Source organism: Schistocerca americana, chromosome 2 (genome assembly GCF_021461395.2).
Source record: "Schistocerca americana isolate TAMUIC-IGC-003095 chromosome 2, iqSchAmer2.1, whole genome shotgun sequence".
In the NCBI taxonomy this organism is placed as follows: Eukaryota; Metazoa; Arthropoda; class Insecta; order Orthoptera; family Acrididae; genus Schistocerca; species Schistocerca americana.
In genome coordinates, this window is record NC_060120.1 from 945,522,968 (window position 1) to 945,545,024 (window position 22,057).

General features: G+C 44.1%; 1 protein-coding gene across 1 annotated transcript in view; it reads left to right on the plus strand.

Moving 5' to 3' along the window:
* The window catches only part of LOC124596088, a 147,553-nt gene that overhangs the window by 96,327 nt on the left and 29,169 nt on the right, over nt 1-22,057 (plus strand). Inside the window, exon 5 of the mRNA XM_047135082.1 lies at nt 5,727-5,916. Coding sequence (XP_046991038.1) covers nt 5,727-5,916 — 190 coding nt within the window. The remainder of the gene's footprint in view (nt 1-5,726; nt 5,917-22,057) is intronic.

Consider the following 22,057-nt stretch of genomic DNA (forward strand, 5'->3'; position numbering starts at 1 on the left):
GACTTTCCAGTGTCATAAGATTTGGGGTGGAGATGTTGGTCACGGCCAAGTGGTTCGACCACCCCCTCCACCGGGGCCCAGGAAGACCTCCGGGTGCCCGCCATATTCAAGGAGGGTTACAGAAGACGAGTAAGTGAGCAGACGTGCCCTCAGTCCGTCTGTCTCAATGTTCACGAATGGAAGAGAGGTATTTGAATATTTGTACTAATTCTTTTATTTCCAGTTTCGGATTGTGTAAGGAAATGAATGCGCTCGTTTAATTCCGGAAATTTGACCCCCTGTGTTAAAGTATATGGTCCCCAGTTTGCCCGTTATCCCCCTCACATAGTGAATGTCCTATGTAAAATATTGGGAGACTTTGGTGGTATACATTTGGCCAACGCAATTCCGTCTTACCCGTAGAAATGTGCGTGCAGATTAGTATATTATATACCCGAGCTATAAGTTGTAAAATTGTAATATCTGTAAACTGGAACAATTGCTGCAATCGCTGTAAAGTCGAGTGATAATGTTTAAAATAAATAGTTAATCAACTGTCATCAATCTTTAATATACCTTAAAAATCACAAAGAAGTCAAATTAAAGGAATTTATTTAAAATAAAAGTTATAGAATGCAGGGACCCACACATCAGCGTGTGAGCCCTCCAGCCCCTTGCCTAGTATCGCACAGAAAGGGCACGATCTCTAGGTAGCGCTCTCAAGTTCCCCTCCCCAGTTATCCGTTGCGCAATTTTCATTCAGGGCTTGACGACATCAACTTTCATCTGGCGTCCCTAGGCAAGGAGGTTAGACGGTAAACTTTCAATCTCTTTGAAAGTCTAGAAATAAGGAACCCATATGGTTTCCTGTATTCGCATTGTACCCTCAAGAAACTGACGGAGTTTCGAAACGGTCAGTAGTGTTTCATTCAGTTCGTAACAGTCAAATGTAGTAGTGGCATCTAAAACAGTGATTGGCAACATTTTAGTACCGATGCGCCGCATTCTCAGTACATGACTATCGTGTGAGCCACACATACTTCCAGCTCAATATTTTTAAGATTTTAATCAAATAATAAGTTAAAATTCAATAAACCTTGTAGTTTAATTGGAATATTGTTAACCGTTAGGTTAAAATGAAACCTGTGTACTAATTTAGTGAAGTTAGCATGTTAATTATTTTAAAACTCAGTTTTGTTTCAGAAGGAAAAAAATTAACAACATTCATATATATGCTTATCTATCTACCGATTGTAGTATTATTTGGGGATTAGGGATAAAGAAACAAGTGCAAGTTGAAGATTGTAACGTATATGCAACTAATATGTGTGTAGCTACAACAAATATACATACGTTCGTTAATGAAAAGTGACTCGATAAGGAACCTGACATATCAGTAAACGGAATCTAACCTGATTGACACTGTGTGCGTTTTGTATGAGTGTCAGTTTCACTGTCACTTAAGCCCTCAGCAGATTGTTACATGAAAACTTAAAACTAATATTTGGGTAAGCTATTTGACTGCGTATTTGAATATGGAAAACTACACGAACAAATGAACCTCTAACAATGGATACCTAAGCTATCTGACTGCGTTTTTAAACAAGAAATTACAAGTGATACAGAATCTGACTTGTGGAACGGAATTTACTGGATTAGAGTACATGACATGTTGTAGTGTGTCAAGGTCTCTGTTTTGCACTCACCTCTTTAGATGACTGCCCTTTGCCATGTGGGTTACAGCAATGCGCAGCAGCATGCAGCAGCAGCGACTAAGCATATTGTTACTAAGAATGAATTTACACTACTGGCCATTGAAACTGCTACACCAAGGTGAAATGCAGATGATAAACGGGTATTCATTGGACGAATATATTATAGTAGAACTGACATATGATTGCATTTTCACGCAATTTTGGTGTATAGATGCTGAGAAATCAGTACCCGGAACAACCACCTCTGATCGAAATAACGGCCTTGATACGCCTGGGCATTGAGTCAAACAGAACTTGGATGGCGTGTACAGGTACAGCTGTCCATGCAGCTTCAACACGATACCACAGTTCATCAAGATTAGTGACTGGCGTATTGTGACGAGTTAGTTGCTCGGCCACCATTGACCAGACGTTTTCAGTTGGTGAGAGAGCTGGAGAATGTGGTGACCAGGGCAGCAGTCGTACATTTTCTGTATCCAGAAAGGCCCGTACAGGACCTGCGACATGCGGTAGTGCATTATCCTGCTGAAATGTAGGTTTTCGCAGGGATCGAATGAAGTGTAGAGCCACGGGTCGTAACATATCTGAAATGTAACGTCCACTGTTCAAAGTGCCGTCAATGCGAACAAGAGGTGACCGAGACTTGTAACCAATGGCACCCCATACCATCGCGCCGGCTGATACGCCAGTATAGCGATGACGAATACACGCTTCCAGTGTGCGTTCACCGCGATGTCGCCAAACACGGATGCGACCATCATGATGCTGTAAACAGAGCCTGGATTCATCCGAAAAAATGACGTTTTGCCATTCGTGCACCCAGATTCGTCGTTGAATACACCATCGCAGGCGCTCCTGTCTGTGATGCAGCGTCAAGGATAACCCCAGCCATGGTTTCCGAGCTGATAGTCCATGCTGCTGCAAACGTCGTCGAACTGTTCGTGCAGATGGTTGTTGTCTTGCAAACGGCCGCATCTGTTGACTCAGGGATCGAGACGTGTCTGCACGATCTGTTACAGCCTTTTATCTGGAGATTGTAATCCTTACGTCCCCACTTTTCTCACGATGTCATTGAGCATATCATTTTTTCTAAAATCCACATGACTTGTTCTTTTTCATTATTTGGAATTACTGTTGCACTGCTCAATCTTTTACACAGAAGAGCCAAAGAAACTGGCACACCTGCCTAATATCGTGTAGGGCCACCACGAGCACGCAGATGAGCCGCAACACGACGTGGCATGGACTCGACTAATGTCTGAAGTAGTGCTGGAGGAAATTGACACCATGAATCCTGCAGGGCTGTCCATAAATCCGTAAGAGTACGAGGGGTTGGAGGATGTCATCTGAGAACCACGTTGCGTGGCATCCCAGATGTGCTCAATAATGTTCGTATCTGGGGAGTTTGTTGGCCAGCGGAAGTTTCTAAATTCAGAAGAGTCTTCCTAGAACCACTGTGTAGCAATTCTGGAATCGCGGGGTGTCGCATTGTCCTGTTGGAATTGCCCATGTCCGTCGGAGTGTGCAATGGACATGAACAGATGCAGGTGAAATGTGTGTGTGAATTTCTAAGGGACCAAACTGCTGAGGTCATCTGTCCCTAGACTTACACACTACTTAAACTAACTTATGCTATGAAGAACACACCCATCCAGGCCCGAGGGAGGACTTGAACCTCAGGCGGGAGGAGCCCCGCAGCCCGCGACATGGCGCCTCAAAACAGCGCGGCCACTCCGCGCGGCGATGCAGGTGATCAGACAGGATGCTTCCCTACGTGTCACCCGTCAGAGTCGTATCTAGACCTATCAGGGGTCCCATATCACTCCAACCGCACACGCCCCACCCCATTACAGAGATTCCATCAATTTGAACATCCCCGTGCTGACATGCAGGGCCCATGTTTGTTGGTGGTTAGTTCCTGTGGGATCAAATTGCTGAGATCATCGTTCCCTAGGCTTACGCACTACTTAATCTAACTTAAATTAACTTAAGCTAAGGACAACACACACACACGTGCCTGAGGGAGGACTCGAACCTCCGACGGGGGGAGCCGCGGGAACCGTGGCAAGGCCCATAGACCACGCGGCTACCCCGCGCGGGTGCTGGTTCCATGGATTCATGAGGTTGTCTTCATACCCGCACACGTCCACCCGCTCGATACCATTTGATACCAGACTGGTCCTACCAGGCAATATCTTTCCATTCATCAGCAGTGCAATGTCGGTGTTGACGGGACCAGGTGAGGCGTAAAGCTTTGTGTCGTGCAATCATTAAATGTACACGAATGGGCCTTCGGCCCCGAATGCCCATATCGATGATGTTCCGTTGAATGGTTCGCACGCTGATATTTGTTGATGGCCCAGCATTGAAATCTGCAGCAATTTGCGGAAGGGTTGCACTTTGTCACGTTGAACGATTCTCTTCAATCATTGTTGGCCCCATTCTTGTAGGATCTTTTTTCGGCTGCAGCGATGTCGGAGATTTGATGTTTTACCGGATTCGTCATATTCACAGTACACTCGTGAAATGGTCGTACTGGAAAATCCGCACTTCGCTCGTGCGCTGACTATAACACCACGTTCAAACTCACTGAAATCTTGACAACCTGCCGTTGTAGCAGCAGTAACCGATGTAACAACTGCGGCAGACACTTTTTGTCTTACTTAGGCGTTGTCGACCGCAGCGCCGTATTCTGCCTGTTTACACATCTCTTCATATGAATACGTGTGCGTATACCAGTTTCTTTGGTGCTTAAGTGTATCATCTATTTATACTTACACTGTACATGTGTGAGCCAAGTTTTTTCGTCTTCTATTATATACATTATTTATTCGTCTATCAGATTTATGTCGATTTTGAAAAGCACATGAAAATGGCTTAACGTAAAAGCCGAGGAGGAAATTAATGTTTAACGTCCCGTCGCCAATGAGGCAGTTAGATACGGAGTAGAAGCTCGGGTTAGGGAAGGAAGTGGAAGAAAATCGCCTTGCCCTTTCTAAGAAACCACCCTGGAATTTGTGCGAAACGTTTTAGGGAAAAATCAGGATTTCCGGACATGGGTTTGAAAGGCATCCTCCCGAATGCGATTCCAGTGTGCTAACCACTGCGCTACCTCGCCCCATGTAAAGACCGAAATCGGTGGTGGACTCAGTAAAGTTCTCAGTAGCACTTGGTGCGGTTTTCATTAATCAAGCAGACAGTTAAGGTATCAGCACTCTTTCGAACGTGGGAAAAACTATTAAAAACTAAAAACAACCAAAAATATAGATTTGTGTGTACTAACGTCTGCTTGAACATACCACATTCCTGTTACTTGCAGCTATCTTATCTTTTTGATTAATTTTGTCTTGATCTGTAAATAATCATCATTTCTTAATGAAATATTTGAATGCTGACAAGGATGTGCGGGTGCATGTGTGTGCCTGTGTGTCGAGATGAGTCTCGAAGATCTCATTAAGTTGACATTTTGTTCGCAGTTGTGACACTTTTTAAATTGTTATTAATTCATAATTATTTGTCTTTTATGTATTTTTTTCAGTTTGTGTACGTGTTTTTAGTGATTTGTATGTGACCTGCATAAAATTGGTATTCAACTGATCATTGCATCCTGCTTTTTAACGTGACATATAGTGCACTCTGCAACTATGTTTGTAATCAGGTACACCTACACATTAGAAAGACAGTAGACTTGGCGCCATCTTCCTGTCCTGGGTTTCCCGTGCACATGAACACCCCAATACCGTCACTAGACAGTTCGACGCATCAAAGTGCGCTAGCGGTTTCACACTGACAGACGGCGGGCCATACACATCTCAGGCGCGAGCTTTCTGTGTGTAATGTCACAGTCTTCATAGGACATGTGTTTTCCACCTACATGATAACTGCTTGGCGATGTGCTGCTCACTATAAAATTACATTGTAAACATACGTAATGTCGATATGTCAGTGTCTCACAACAGCCTCTCTATACTAATAACAACTTGCATCGCATATCACCATTAAGTCAGGTGATTATATCAATCTTGTCAACAGGTATTTACTCGGGATGGACTCGAGACGGACACAAGCACCACGTTTGACCGTGTCAGCGGAGTGATGAACAATCAGTCTGATACACTGGATATGAAGATAAGTTCAGTGCTAAAGGAGGATTCGGGCATCTACTACTGTTATTTCCCCGGTGTGGCAAACGGCCGACACACGATACATTTCTCTGTCGTCGGTAAGTTTGTTTGAGGCTGGAATGACCAGTTAGGTTAGAAATATTAAATTATTATTTTATAAAAGCAGATATTTATTTTCAGTCTAGTATACTCTGCACTTAGTTGATTAAGTTATGTGAGATTTCATTATTTTTTAGCCCTTTACAAAGACTCTTCGCAATTCTTGTTCTCAGAGAAGATACGTCCTTCAATAGATGATTTTTTCTCAGCTCTCAAGCAGTTGTTTGTGATTAAAATTCAGCTAAAACATCACACGAGTCTAAATCTGTGGACAGGGTGGGTATTAGAGTAGTCCGAAAGAGCGCTTGTGCCGTTCGCAGCACGGCGACTGTTGTGTGAACAGCCGCATCTTCCTGGTGTACCAGCACTTTTCTCTTGGTCACGTCGATTCCAACATTCTGTGGAAGCAGACGAGTAATGTTACGTACTAAGGACTACTTCTTTGTCGATTTAGTTACAATCGGTAATGATCAGACCCTGATTGTATGTAAAAACAAATGCCACCAATTTTCCCCTCGACAGTAGGGTTTTCATATTTTCTTGTGCAACTTCACTTTCATTCCCATTCTATTTTAATTACATTTGTGTGAAGGTTGTAGTTGTGGATTTACCAGGTGGTTATATTTAAAGTGCAGTTACTCACACTTTATAGTGTAATTATCGTATGGCATCGAAACTTTATAGATGTTCCATTGCACTAATGCAGAAGAGGTTTACGATGGGAAAAGAATTAGTTCCAATTTTGGCCACCACGTGCAAATCTGGCGCTGTGAATGCAAGAAAGATGTACGGCAATGTTCCTTATGTAATGAATTAATAACAGGACATGGGCAGAAAAGGTCAAATAAGTAAGAAAGACACAAGTTAATTTTATTATTAACCGCCACTTAACAAAGTTTGTTCAGTCTGAGCCCCGTAGACGTCGACGAAATGCTGTTCAAATTCAAATGGCTCTGAGCACTATGGGACTCAACTTCTGAGGTCATTAGTCCCCTAGAACTTAGAACTAGTTAAACCTAACTAACCTAAGGACATCACGCACATCCATGCCCGAGGCAGGATTCGAACCTGCGACCGTAGCGGTCTCGCGGCTCCAGACTGCAGCGCCTAGAACCGTATGGCCACTTCGGCCGGCCGAAATGCTGTACAGCGCCGGAGTTGCGCCTGGTGACCATAAGTGGAACCAATTTTTTTCCATCGTAAATCGGTTCCGCATTAACGTGTAAGCAAACCTACCAGGTTTCACTACCATACGGTAATTACAACCCATACTGGGTTTCCGTGGGTAGCTACACGTCAGTTATAATCACGTGGTACGTTTCGTCTAGCCACTGTAGAAAGCCTTCAGAATATGCAAAGCTTTCGCCATACAAGATTCCGGAATGTTCCTCCTCGAAATCAGGTTTGTAGTCAACAAATGTGATACACATCATGCGTGGTCCCCAGTTTTTCATACGCACATTGTAGTTTATTGTATTACATACCCGTTATTATAGGATGTTTATAATCGCTACAGTCTCGTCAGTCTCAAGGTAACTTGCCAGTAAACCGCTGGAAAAACAGTAGCAATTTTCATAAAGTTTATGAGGGTCTAACTGCATAATGTGAACTCTGAATACAAAGATATTTTAGGACAATGAAAGTGTTTTAAGGATGAAGATTTTGGTATAAGAATAATCACAATAGCTTTGATATAAACTTTATTATATAAACATTTATGTCGGTCAGTAATTTAAAATTTTTCCTGCCAATCTATGTTCGAAGTCTATAGACTTATCAACTAGGTGCTTAAAACTTTGTGATCACATTTTTGTTATTGTTATCTAACAAGCAGAATTGAATCAAATGATTTCAATCAATAGTTTTTATACTATAAATACATAAATTACACAATCAAAATTAAGGTAATTTTTTATAATTAATAAGGGTATATTTTTCCTCCTGGTGATAGTAAGCTGGTGCCTGTAGCCTACTTTTCTCCAAATGGTATCCTGAAATATCACCAAAAATTTCAGACCTCTAGCTCAAATTGTTTTTTCTTTTTGCGTAAAATAAAAATGTCAGGAAATTTGATTGTTGGGAAATTCAATTTAAAGGTACATTTCATCTGTTACTCACCTCTTTTGTTCTTAGAGCCCTCCAGTTGCATTATATTCTTGGATTTTGTGTTCCTCATCTTCTCTCTTCCTTTTATAGCTCTTCTTTGCTGTCGTGGCCTCTTTAGTTGCCTCAAGAGCCCATTTTTCGCCTTCGGCCACTCTCAAGCAATCAATTGCCATCAGTGCTTGTCTCATATTGGTCCCAATAACTCTAAAGCATCACATCTGCTAACTGACCCCAATTATTAAAGAATATAACTGCACCTAATCTCATGGTGTTGGAGCCGGATGGGGAATATTTCATTTCTCAAGAACTCTAAAGAATTACATCTGCTGACTGACCCATCATTAAAGCAAGTAACTGCATCTAATGCTCGTACTCTCATGGTATTGGGGCCACGTGCGGAATTTTTCGTTTCACGGTTTCCCTGATTCAATACCAGATCCGTTATAACGCGACCAGTTCAAACAAGAGACAGCGAGACAATCGCATACATTAAACGATTCACGAACATCTGCAGAGTCAAAGCAAACTAAGCTACTGGGCTAGAAGGTGCGTCTCTTCTCTTCGTGTTTGAAAACATGCGACATAAATGACCATAACTCCTCACTGCCTTCACTTACAAGCTTAAAACTTTTACACCGCCAAGCGACCACAGACCTTAGTACGTGATATTAATTTCAACTCGATACACCCTTACTTTGCTAGGGAAAAACGCTCTCACAGACGCAAATACAAACCGAAAAACGAATTAAAGGAACTCAGAGAAAAGCTGCTTTTTCGTCTATTGTAATTACAAATTAAACTCTTTCCGTTACTTTTCTTCAATTGTACTGTGAAACCTTGTTTCTTTCCGCGTCTCACGCTTCTAGGTAACGCAAATAATAATGACTCCATTTGACATCCGACCGCAGCGGAAACACGGTCGTTGACATATACAGGCATATATTTAAATTTGTTTTAAAAGATGTTCCCGATGACTAAATCGATTCATTTAACTACCAATTTGTTCATAAAGCTCTAAATATTGATTTAAGATGGCAAAAAAAACTCGTATTTTTGAAGCAGATTCACTAGTAAGTGTCCTCAATGTTATGGACCTCTGTCGCTATACCTTCAATTTTGTCAATTCTTTTTTCCCTAAAAAACATCATTAGGGTGCCAGTAGCATGGAAAATCTGCGTATGTGCAAACTGTGGGGGCTGTTTTGGTCTCATCTTTCTCAATACCCGACCGATCACCAGCTTCCACAACAACCAGGGGTTACATTCACTAGTCACCTCATCGTGTGTTCATTCAGAACCATCGCTATTCATAAAACAACAGATTCTTCTCCCTGTCACTATTCAAGTTTTACTTCCTTCTCTTGCGAAATTTTATATCAGTTTCATGGCTATATCATGTGATTTACGTACTGTGAATGCCAATAATTGTATCCCACGTACTGTCACTGAATTTCTTCCAGTCGTGGATTAATTTTCTGGGGTCTGCATTACCTTACTTCGATCAAAATAAGATCGACTTTCATGGGCCAGATACTTTCAACGTCATCGCCATTAATTCCAAATAATAGATCCCAATGAAAACGCAATTGCGAGCACAGTTTACAGTATCTATTATCTATGCTGCATGAGACAGTATGGACGTAATAACTGCTGGAATGGTGGTGTGTGGTCGGGGGAATTACATAAAATGTCAAACGGACAGTTGTGCATCTTCCTTAGTTGCAACTATCGGGAGCGCCGAAGTTATCTTCTGTCAACGATTTGTAGCATGTTTTTAATGATCGCTGACACTGTTAAGCTTTAGTGACGACATGTGTCTTACTCTTCTGTTTGATATACTTCGTAGCTACACTACTGGCCATTACAATTGCTACAACACGAAGATGACGTGCTACGGATGCGAAATTTAACCGACAGGAAGAACATGCTGTGATATGCAAATGATTAGCGATTCAGAGCATTCACACAAGGTTGGCGCCGGTGGCGACACCTACAACGTGCTAACATGAGGGAACTTTCCAACCCATTTCTCATATAGGAACAGCAGTTGACCGGCGTTGCCTGGTGAAACGTTCCTATGATGCCTTGTGTAAGACGGCATAGTGCGTACCATCACGTTTCCAACTTCGATAAAGGTCGGATTGTAGCCTATCGCGATTGCGGTTTATTGTCTCGCGACATTGCTGCTCACGTTGGTCGAGATCCAATGACTGTTAGCAGAATATGGAATCGGTGGGTTCAGGAGGGTAATACGGACGTCGTGTTGGATCCCAACGGCCTCGTATCACTAGTAGTCGAGATGACAGGCATCTTATCCGCATGTCTGTAACGGATCGTGCAGCCACGTCTAGATCCCTGAGTCAACAGATTGGGACGTTTGCAAAGATAACAACCATCTGCACGAACAGTTCGACGACGTTTGCAGCAGCATGGACTATCAGCTCGGAGAGCATGGCTGCGGTTACCATTGACGCTGCATCACAGACAGGAGCGCCTGCGATGGTGTACTCAACGACGAACCTGGGTGCACGAATGGCAAAACGTCATTTTTTCGGATGACTCGAAGTTCTGTTTACAGCATCATGATGGTCGCATCCGTGTTTGGCGACATCGCGGTGAACGCATATTGGAAGCTTGTATTCGTCATCGTCATACTGGCGTATCACCTGGCGAGATGGTATGGGGTGCAATTGGTTACAAGTCTCGGTCACCTCTTGTTCGCATTGACGGCACTTTGAACAGTGGACGTTACATTTCAGATGTGTTACGACCCGTGGCTCTACCCTTCACTAGATCCCTGCGAAACCCTACATTTCAGCGGATAATGCACGATCGCGTGTTGCAGGTCCTGTTCGGGCCTTTCTGGATATAGAAAATGTTCGACTGCTGCCCTGGCCAGCACATTCTCCAGATCTCTCACCAGTTGAAGACGTCTGCTCAATGGTGGCCGAGCAACAGGCTCGTCATAATACTCCAGTCACTAATCTTGATGAACTGTGGTATCGTGTTGAAGCTGCATGGGCAGCTGTACCTGTAAACGCCATCCAAGCTCTGTTTGACAGAATGCCTAGGCGTATGAAGGCCGGTATTACGGCCAGAGATGATTGTTTTGGGTACTGATTTCTCAGGATCTATGCACCTAAATTGCATGAAAATGTAATCACATGTCTGTTTTAGTATAATATATTTGTCCAATGAATACCCGTTTATCATCTTCATTACTTCTTTGTGTATCAATTTCAATGGCCAGTAGCGTATTATACAGCGAGGTGACAAAAGTCATGGGATGCCACCTAATATCGAGTCGGATCTCCTTTTGTTTGGCGTTGGGGAGCAACTCGACGTGGCATGGACTCAAGTCATTGGAAGTCCCCTGCAGAAATACTGAATTATGCTACCTATGTAGTCGTCCATAATCTCGGAAGAGTTGCCGGTACAGAACGAACTGACCTCTCGATTATGTTCTGAATGTTCGATGGGTTTCATGTCGGGAGCTCTGGATGGCCAGTTCATCAGCTCGGATTTTCCAGAATGTTCCTCAAATTACTCACGAAAAATTGTGTGTCCCGATGACAAAGCGCATTGCCATCCACATTATTCTATCGTTGTTTGGGAACACGAAGTTCACAAATAGGTGCAAATGGTCTGCAAGTAGCCGAACATAGCCTTTTCCAGTCAATGATCGGTTCAGTTTGACTGGAGGAACTCATTCATTCCATGTAAATACTGACCGCACCATTATGGGGCCATCACCAGCTAGCACACTGCCTTGTCATGTTGACAACTTAGGTTCATGGCTTCGTGGGTCTGCACCACACCCGAACCCTACCATCGGTTCATACCAACTGAAATCGGGACTGATGTGACCAAGCCTTGGTTACCAGTTGTGTTGGGTCCAACCGATATAGTGACGAGCCCAAGATAGGCGTTGCAGGCGGTGTCGCGCTGTTGGCAAAGCCACTCGCGTCGGTCATCTGCTGCCATATCCCATTAGCGCTAGATTACGACGCACTGTCCTGACGGATACGTTCGTCGTAAGACCCACGCGGATTTCTGCTTTTCTTTCACTCAGTGTTACTTGTCTGTTAACACTGGCAGCTAGACACAAACGCCGCTGCTCTCGGCCGTTGAATGAAGGCCGCCGCCCACTGTGTTATCCGTGGTGAGAGGTACTGCCCGAAATTTGGCATTCTCGGCACGCTTTTGACGCTGTGGATCGCGGTTTATTAAATTTACAAACGATTTCCGAAAAGTATTGTCCATGTGAAACTTCCTGGCAGATTATAACTGTGTGCCGGACCGAGACTCGAACTCGGGACTTTGCAAGTGCTCTACCAACTGAGCTACCCGAGCACGACTCACGCCGCGTCCTCACAGCTTTACTGCTGCCAGTACCTCGCCTCCTACCTTCCAAACCTTACAGAAGCTCTCCTGCGAAGGGCAAAGTCCCGAGTTGGAGTCTCGGTCCGGCACACATTTTTAATCTGCCAGGAAGTTTCATATCAGCGCACACTCCGCTGCAGAGTGAAAATCTCGTTATTGTCCATGTGTCTATTGTATTGTATTGTATTGTATGGAACTGGGGACCTAGAAACGACCGAGACGCTTCATCCCCGCCGTAGCCTCAGTGGTACACAATCCCAAAAAAGGCTACAGCATTCCACTCACCCCTTCGTCGCCCCACGCCGAACCTAGAGTTATTGTGCGGTTCAGGCCCCAGTGTCCCCCCAACCTCTCCGGGAACGGCTCATACCAGACGAGTGTAACCCCAATGTTTGCGTGGTTGAGTAATGGAGGTGTACGCGCACGTGTAGAAAGTGTTTGCGCAGCAATCGGCGACATACTGTAACTGAGGCGGAATAAGGGGAACCAGCCCGCATTCGCCGAGACAGATGGAAAACCGCCTAAAAACCATCCACAGACTGGCCGGCACACCGGACCTCGACGCTAATACGCCGGGCGGATTCGTGCCGGGGACCGGCGCGCCTTCCCGCCCGGACAACCATGCGTCTAGCTCGAACTACCATTCCATGTCGTATGGCCTTAATCTGTCCTTCTACTCACTCCCCTTTACAAGTCGTAGAAGTTTGTAACGGGAATTTCCGACCAACCTTTATAAAGCGCGTCTGGAAGAAGCGGAAAACAGGGCACCTGTTATAGTGTAAAAACGGCGCGATTTATCTGACGTCAAAACGGGCTTGATCTCTGACTTTCGAGCCAAGGGTGGAAGCATTTCCGAAACGACTTAGTCTGTAAATTTTTCCTGAGCGGCCGTGGTTAAAATTTGCAGTGAATGGCAAAATGGCGCTATCCAAAACTGGTACCTTGTGTACTCGATACCACCGTCGCCTGTTTATGTGCATATCGCAGATACATGACTTTTGTCACCTCAGTGTACACTGTCTAGTCAGATGCCTGAACAATCATATTTTTGCAGTGTGTACCGCTGCGAGACGTTCAGGAAGAGAGTCAGTGTGTTTCTGAAAGGTACCGACAGAGCTGTGGAGCCGTTCGACTCCAGTGCTGTGGCCAGTTGCGCTACGTTTCTCGGTTGATGATCCATGGCTTGAACAGTCCTATCGAGGTCGTTCTACATATTCTCGTTTGGGATTAAATTCGGGGAATTAGGTGGCCAGGGGAGTACGGTAAACTCGTCCTGGCGCTCTTCGAACAACGCACGTACACTGTGAGCTGTGTGACGAGCTCCAATCTGGTGAATGCCACCGTGCTGAGGAAAAAGAAAGTGCGTGTAGGGGTGGACATCATCCCCAAGGATAGATACATCCTTTTTTGACGGTACTAGCGTGAAAGTTCCAGTATTCGTCACTAACGAGAAGCATTCAGCATGAGCGCATAAAGGAGATGCATGCAGTGGCCCGTACCCAGCAACGTTCGCTGAAAGGTCGTTGAGGAGACACTGTCGGTAGCCTATGTTTCATCTCACCCATCAGTTGCTCGGCAGTTGCTCGCACGTTCGCCCGTACACATCTCCACAGCCAACGTTAACACCTGCCATGTTAGCGCAGGGTGCAGCACACCTGCATCAGTACCGGTTTTGGATAGCGCCATTTTGCCATTCACGGCATGTTTTAACCACGGCCTCACACGAAAAATTACGGACTAAGTCGTTTCGGAAATGCTTCCATGTTTTCCGCTTCTTCCAGACGCGCTTTATACAGGGTGGTCGGAAATTCCCGTTACAGACTTCTACGACTTTAGAGGGGAGTGACTACGTCATATTTTGAATGGGAACCCATGTCCGGAAACGTCATCCAACAAGACTAAAGAGCCTCAAAGTTATAAACGTGGGCTTTAAATTGCATACCTGAGGAGCTATGACCATTCGTTCATCTTCGCTAATGTGAGCAGGTGTTCATAGCTGTTCGGCTACGCACTTTAGAGCCCACGTTTATTGGACATATTTTCTCGTTTTTGTCCACACCACCATCACTGAAAGTTACCAACCCTAAACTCTTCGCAACACAAGAACCGGTATATGTATTCATCTGTCAGAGGTATCAGAGCGGTTTCCGTTTATAACTTTCCACTCGTTCGCTTCCAGTACAGGGATCCTTACTTCAAATTAGTACACTTGTCGTTCTCCATCATCCTAGAAAGTCTGTAACATCATCACGGAATCACCCCATGTATACGTACATTAACAGACGCCCGCGCGTATAACTTTGACGCTCTGTTGTCTCGTTGGATGACGTTTCCGGACATGGGTTCCCATTCATAATATGACGTAGTCACTCCCCTCTAAAGTCGTAGAAGTCTGTAACGGGAATTTCCGACCACCGTGTATATCCTCCACTGCAAGTACTACCTCCTGCCGTCTGGGTGTGACTGTTCCACTTTGCCGCCGAACATAGGCGGTGGTCAAATTAATGTGACTGGACCGTGTATATGACTGGAGAGTTGTAGCAGCGAGACAGTTTATCTGCTAGCTCAGCAGGCGCTGATGCATCGGAAGGGATGGGGCTTATTATGTTACAGCAGTGGATGTTGACGTCCGACGTTATTGCTGAAGAACGAACATCATGATGCTGCTTGGGACGAGAAGCCCCGCAGTAAATCACACTCTCATGTGCATGCTTTTGGCAAGCTGTTCGAGCCCAGCGTAGCTGTCGTGCTTTCAGGCACGCATAAGTGTGCACTCGGCAGGTTTTTTTTTCTCTGCGACCTATAATGTCTTACCCCCCTCCCCCCCCCCCCCCCTCCCGCCCAACGCCAGTTTCCACGCTCTGCTGAGCTAAAATCTTGTATCTTTGTAACTTTCTTGATGAAGTCAACTGTACAGACGAGTAACGTGGAACTTTGCCGGGGTGGGAGAGAAGGAGAGTCCAAAGAGAGGCTGGAAATCAAAGAGAGAAATACACTGAGCATTTGGGTGTATTCTGAAACTAGATTTACAGATGGGATCATCTGGTGTGGGAGAAAGGGTTGAATGAGGCTCCAGGAGGTCGCATGAGATAAAGGGAATAGAAAGCATGAGAGGAGGTGGTTCACGTCCGAATTAGTTCGTGGCAGGTCCAGACGAGCAGAGTCTATGACGGGTGACTTACGCCATCCATTCCTTAAGAAACTATAAATAAGAGAAGCGAAGGCCGACTGCATAAAGCCATCTGTTCTCTAAGAAGTTTCAGACGCTTATGAGTGCCTGTGCTGTCGGAAGACTGAAAACCAAGACAGCGCCTGGGCTGCGGACTGCCCTCCAACACGTGGCCAGCAACCACAAATATGACTCGTTTCCCACGTTTCCTGTCAGGCACCTGATTGGCGCATGTAGCCGTTTTTGTGGTGCTGCGTATCTATCATCATCAAAAATACAATGCACAGCCATTGTGTAAGAATCATGGGTGAGAAACAAATTGGCTTTTATAAAGAAAGATAATGCTGCGATCGCAATTTTTCTTAAAAAATTCCAACAGAGAACATAGAGACTGTAAGCTAGAAACACATATTGCCTTTGTTGACTTCAAGTAAGCTGCTGATGAAGTCAACAGAAACAAACAAACTTAAATTCTGGGACTTGATCATATCCCAGAATAACTCATTGAAAGTATATACAAAATGTTTCAACAAATTTAATCTGTTTCAAGAAAGAGGACAATTATGAGAGTGGAGCAGAACCCATGCTGGAGTGTGATGGAGATGCAACCTTACAACACACTTGTTTATTATTTATATGAATAAAATCAATCAAGAATGCTACAGAATTCCATAGCATCGACATAAACATGAAGCTAGATACTTTACATGTTTCAAATGATTCAGCTCTTTTAGCATTTTTTGAGGACATGCTGCATTCTCTACACAGTTTACAGATTATATGAAAGATAAAAATCTATGGCCATTTGTGGAAAATACACAAGTCGGAGTAAGATCTGTCTGAAAAATAAAATTCTGGGAAGAGTGAACACATTCACATATTTATGCTACAATCTATCTAAATATAGCTGAAAAAGCGACCAGGTATACATAAACAATGGAAACCATTAATAATGCTGTGAAACCTTCCTTAGTCCATATGCATACCAGAATACCATTTTATAAGATCTTAACAAAACCTGTAAACATTGTTTTGGTGTTACACTCTGATTGCAATAGTGAATCTTTGAACATGTTTAAAGTGACATAGTGGGACCCATTTTCAGATAGACAAAATTTTCATACACAGTTTTTATAGTAAAAAAATAAGGTTTAACTTATGATACTGCAGTGGCTGACCATGGTGAACACCTAATGAAATATATAATATAAAACCATACAGTTCTGACACGTGTCCGTAGAAAACAACGATACCAAGATACACTCCTGGAAATGGAAAAAAGAACACATTGACACCGGTGTGTCAGACCCACCATACTTGCTCCGGACACTGCGAGAGGGCTGTACAAGCAATGATCACACGTACGGCACAGCGGACACACCAGGAACCGCGGTGTTGGCCGTCGAATGGCGCTAGCTACGCAGCATTTGTGCACCGCCGCCGTCAGTGTCAGCCAGTTTGCCGTGGCATACGGAGCTCCATCGCAGTCTTTAACACTGGTAGCATGCCGCGACAGCGTGGACGTGAACCGTATGTGCAGTTGACGGACTTTGAGCGAGGGCGTATAGTGGGCATGCGGGAGGCCGGGTGGACGTACCGCCGAATTGCTCAACACGTGGGGCGTGAGGTTTCCACAGTACATCGATGTTGTCGCCAGTGGTCGGCGGAAGGTGCACGTGCCCGTCGACCTGGAACCGGACCGCAGCGACGCACGGATGCACGCCAAGACCGTAGGATCCTACGCAGTGCCGTAGGGGACCGCACCGCCACTTCCCAGCAAATTAGGGACACTGTTGCTCCTGGGGTATCGGCGAGGACCATTCGCAACCGTCTCCATGAAGCTGGGCTACGGTCCCGCACACCGTTAGGCCGTCTTCCGCTCACGCCCCAACATCGTGCAGCCCGCCTCCAGTGGTGTCGCGACAGGCGTGAATGGAGGGACGAATGGAGACGTGTCGTCTTCAGCGATGAGAGTCGCTTCTGCCTTGGTGCCAATGATGGTCGTATGCGTGTTTGGCGCCGTGCAGGTGAGCGCCACAATCAGGACTGCATACGACCGAGGCACACAGGGCCAACACCCGGCATCATGGTGTGGGGAGCGATCTCCTACACTGGCCGTACACCACTGGTGATCGTCGAGGGGACACTGAATAGTGCACGGTACATCCAAACCGTCATCGAACCCATCGTTCTACCATTCCTAGACCGGCAAGGGAACTTGCTGTTCCAACAGGACAATGCACGTCCACATGTATCCCGTGCCACCCAACGTGCTCTAGAAGGTGTAAGTCAACTACCCTGGCCAGCAAGATCTCCGGATCTGTCCCCCATTGACCATGCTTGGGACTGGATGAAGCGTCGTCTCACGCGGTCTGCACGTCCAGCACGAACGCTGGTCCAACTGAGGCGCCAGGTGGAAATGGCATGGCAAGCCGTTCCACAGGACTACATCCAGCATCTCTACGATCGTCTCCATGGGAGAATAGCAGCCTGCATTGCTGCGAAAGGTGGATATACACTGTACTAGTGCCGACATTGTGCATGCTCTGTTGCCTGTGTCTATGTGCCTGTGGTTCTGTCAGTGTGATCATGTGATGTATCTGACCCCAGGAATGTGTCAATAAAGTTTCCCCTTCCTGGGACAATGAATTCACGGTGTTCTTATTTCAATTTCCAGGAGTGTACAAAGATTAAGAACAGGACAAAAGAGCTGGTTAGGAATGAGATGGTAATGTAAAATCTAATTGAAATTTGCATCAGTATTTGAAAGGAACTATCACAGAACTGTCCAGCAGTACCATAAAAAAAGAAACTAGTAAACCACAGCCAGATGAACTGCTCAATCCAATACTTATTGAGAAGCTCTTACTTTCTACATACACTTGCGCAATATATTAAGGAAAACATACTGAAAGGTCCTGTATTAGACGTATCTTGACAAATTAATAATGTTAATAGTACATTTGAAACTATATTAACTGTAGTGAGATGAGAAATATATCAAACAGCCAGTGCACAAACTGGTATAAAACATAAACGGAATGAATGTACTGCATCTAATACTTCAAAAACTGAAATAATTTGAATAATTACGTTGTAAAGATATTAGCAAAGGCAAGAACAAATAGTTTAATTGAAGACGAAAGGGATGGAATGAAAATGCCTTTTAGACACATTTACACAACCCTAAATAACTGCAACATCGCTTACTGAAATTAACATGAATAAAAGTGCTGAAAATTCAAATCTCATAATGTTTTGATTGTATCTGTAATAGATTTCTAAGAAGTTACTCTAATTTAATCATGTCATTAGCAGTATATGTAATACATAACGAACACACCGAATTTTCCAGGCATTAAAATGTAACGTTCTTAAACCAAATCGCAAATATGGCAATAGTTATTATTGTCCAGTTTCCTCGCAGACACCTGTTACTAAAATATTCGAGAAGTAACGAACTCAGATCTAAACACAAATGCGGCTTTGTTTGACGCTGAGTCAGCAAAGAGGCTTATTTTCTAAATTCTGTCTTAATTTCGTCTTCCGTTGCAGCAGACCTCGATCAAAGAAAGTCAAGTCTGACTTCCATAGCAGCCACCTCTCTGGTTCCGAATGCACTGTTCAGGTGAAGGCTGATATTAAATACATCTACTCAGCATGGAAAAATGAGCCAACCATCCATCTTGTTGCAACCAAGCTAGAAACTTTGTTAGAGGTTGATTATCCTTCTACAAAGTCTTTTACTGCATGTTAGAGTAATTGAAACTACAGTGCAACATCTACTTAATGTTCTTCACTACAAGACTGGAAAGGTGCTAAGATCTTGTTCACCATCCGTTTTTCCCTAAAGCGCTGTCCAGCGTTTCATCCATACAAAATGTTTTGATTATATTGGTATAACATACCATAAAATTTCTCGAGACAAAAATGTTCAATTTTGAGAGCTGCATTGAACGACGGGAACTTTTTTTATCGTCTTCCTTGTATAATTCAATTGTTCGTTATCTCGAGTTTCCAGGATATTCCACACAGCATAAGGCTCGTCTCATTCATCATTAACTATTGTCCTCCACAATTTGTATCCAAAGGATTCTACATAGGTCTCTTTCGACAAAAATGACTCACAAAACAGACTAGGGATAGCCCATGTAGAATTTGCATGGGACAGGGAAAAACAATATGAAAGATTTTGTGTGGGGAGGCGAAAGCGCTACTTGGATCTGTCCAGCCATTTTGTATGACTGTTTGCTGCTGTCGTCAGTATCTGTTGAAATTGGACAGGTGACGGTGTTCCAGACGAACGCTGCTCAACACATTTATTTAGGGGAGTACGTACGCCTAGAGGGACAGTAAGATGCCAGTGGGAGGGTTTACATCAGCTCTCTAAGGTAACATGCGTTTCACACATAGCAGTGTGAAACCTATGGTCAGTATTTCTGCTTATTACACATATCGCCTCAAGCCGAAACTTTTTCCCGTCGGACAAGAAGACTTCCAGCACGACAGTTGCCCATTTCACAGTACCAGAATCTACTACAGTTCATTAGGAGCATTCTAATGAATTTGCTTCGATAACATAGCAACTGTGGCGAAATAAATAAAAAAATAAATTTATTGATTTTTTTGAAAAGAGAAAAAATTATGGATATGGAACTTTAACTTTAGAATTTTTGAAATCCTTTTTTACATACTGTATTGACTGGCTTGAATGCGGACAAATTCAGTGCTGCGTGAAATTTTCCTGTAATATAATTTACAATTCCGATTAGCAATATTTTTCAATTCTACGTCGTTGCTGATTTATTCAGAGTTCTCACCTTAGACGTAGAATTAGCCCTTCTGCCACAATATTAATTCATTAGTCGCCATCTTTGTTGACCGTGTGTACCTTCGTAAGTCGGCATCGGTTTCCTTCACGAAGACGGTGGAAACAAAGGAATACAATGCTATGTCGCTTTAAATAATTTTCGTAAAACTTAGAAAATTTTCACTATTTTTTATTCACAACACAATAAGACTTTCTCTGCCCATCGCACAAACCATAAATACTAACAAGATGGCAGCCTGTCAGCACACACCAAAAATTACCCATCCCCTACAAGGTGATAATCGAAAGTGTATCTTAACTCCTTCTTTGAGTATGAAACAAAAGAGAATCCAATATGAACATTACAGAGATTATATCCTACAGTCCTCTCAGTTTAATCTATGGAGCAGACTTTAAAGTATTGTATCTCTCTGCGTCGGAATGTGTCTGTACACAACCAAACTTGCCGGTAACGAGCCGTACAGAGCAAAACCATCCCGTCGCTGAGGTGCACCAAACCACTTGCTTGCGGTCTCCATGAACTGTAAGTTCTGAGCTCATACATCTGGAACTTTCTACTTCTAGCCGCGTACCAAGCGCCGATGGAGCATTTTTCCAGAACTATTTGGTTGCTGCGTAAGTTCTTAACCTTTTTCCATAAGTTTAATAACTACAACAGATATACAGGGTGTTTCAGGAAACATTCCTCACACATAAATAAAGAAAAGATGTTATGTGGACATGTGTCCGGAAACGCTTAATTTCCATGTTAGAGCTCATTTTAGTTTCGTCAGTATGTACTGTACTTCCTAGATTCACCGCCACTTGGCCCAGTTGAAGGAAGGTAATGTTGACTTTGGTGCTTGTGTTGACATGCGACTCATTGCTCTACAGTACTAGCATCAAGCACATCAGTACGTAGCATCAACAGGTTAGTGTTCATCACGAACGTGGTTTTGCAGTCAGTGCAATGGTTACAAATGCGGAGTTGGCAGATGCCCATTTGATGTATGGATTAGCACTGGGCAATAGCCGTGGCGCGGTACGTTTGTATCGAGAAATATTTCCAGAACGAAGGTGTCCCGACAGGAAGACGTTTGAAGCAATTGATCGGCGTCTTAGGGAGCACGGAACATTCCAGCCTACGACTCGCGACTGGGGAAGACCTAGAACGACGAGGACGCCTGCAATGGACGAGGCAATTCTTCGTGCAGTTGACGATAACCCTAATGTCAGCGTCAGAGAAGCAGCTGCTGTACAAGGTAACGTTGACCACGTCACTGTATGGGGAGTGCTACGGGAGAACCAGTTGTTTCCGTACGATGTACAGCGTGTGCAGGCACTATCAGCAGCTTATTGGCCTCGACGGGTACACTTCTGCGAATGGTTCATCCAACAATGTGTCAATCCTCATTTCAGTGCAAATGTTCTCTATACGGATGAGGCTTCATTCCAAAGTTATAAAATTGTAAATTTTCACAATTAACATGTGTGGGCTGACGAGAATCCGCACGCAATTGTGCAATTGCGTCATCAACACAGATTTTCTGTGTACGTTTGGGCAGGCATTGTCGGTGATGTCTTGATTGGGCCCTATGTTCTTCCACCTACGCTCAATGGAGCACGTTATCATGATTTCTTACGGGATACTCTACCTGTGCTGCTAGAACATA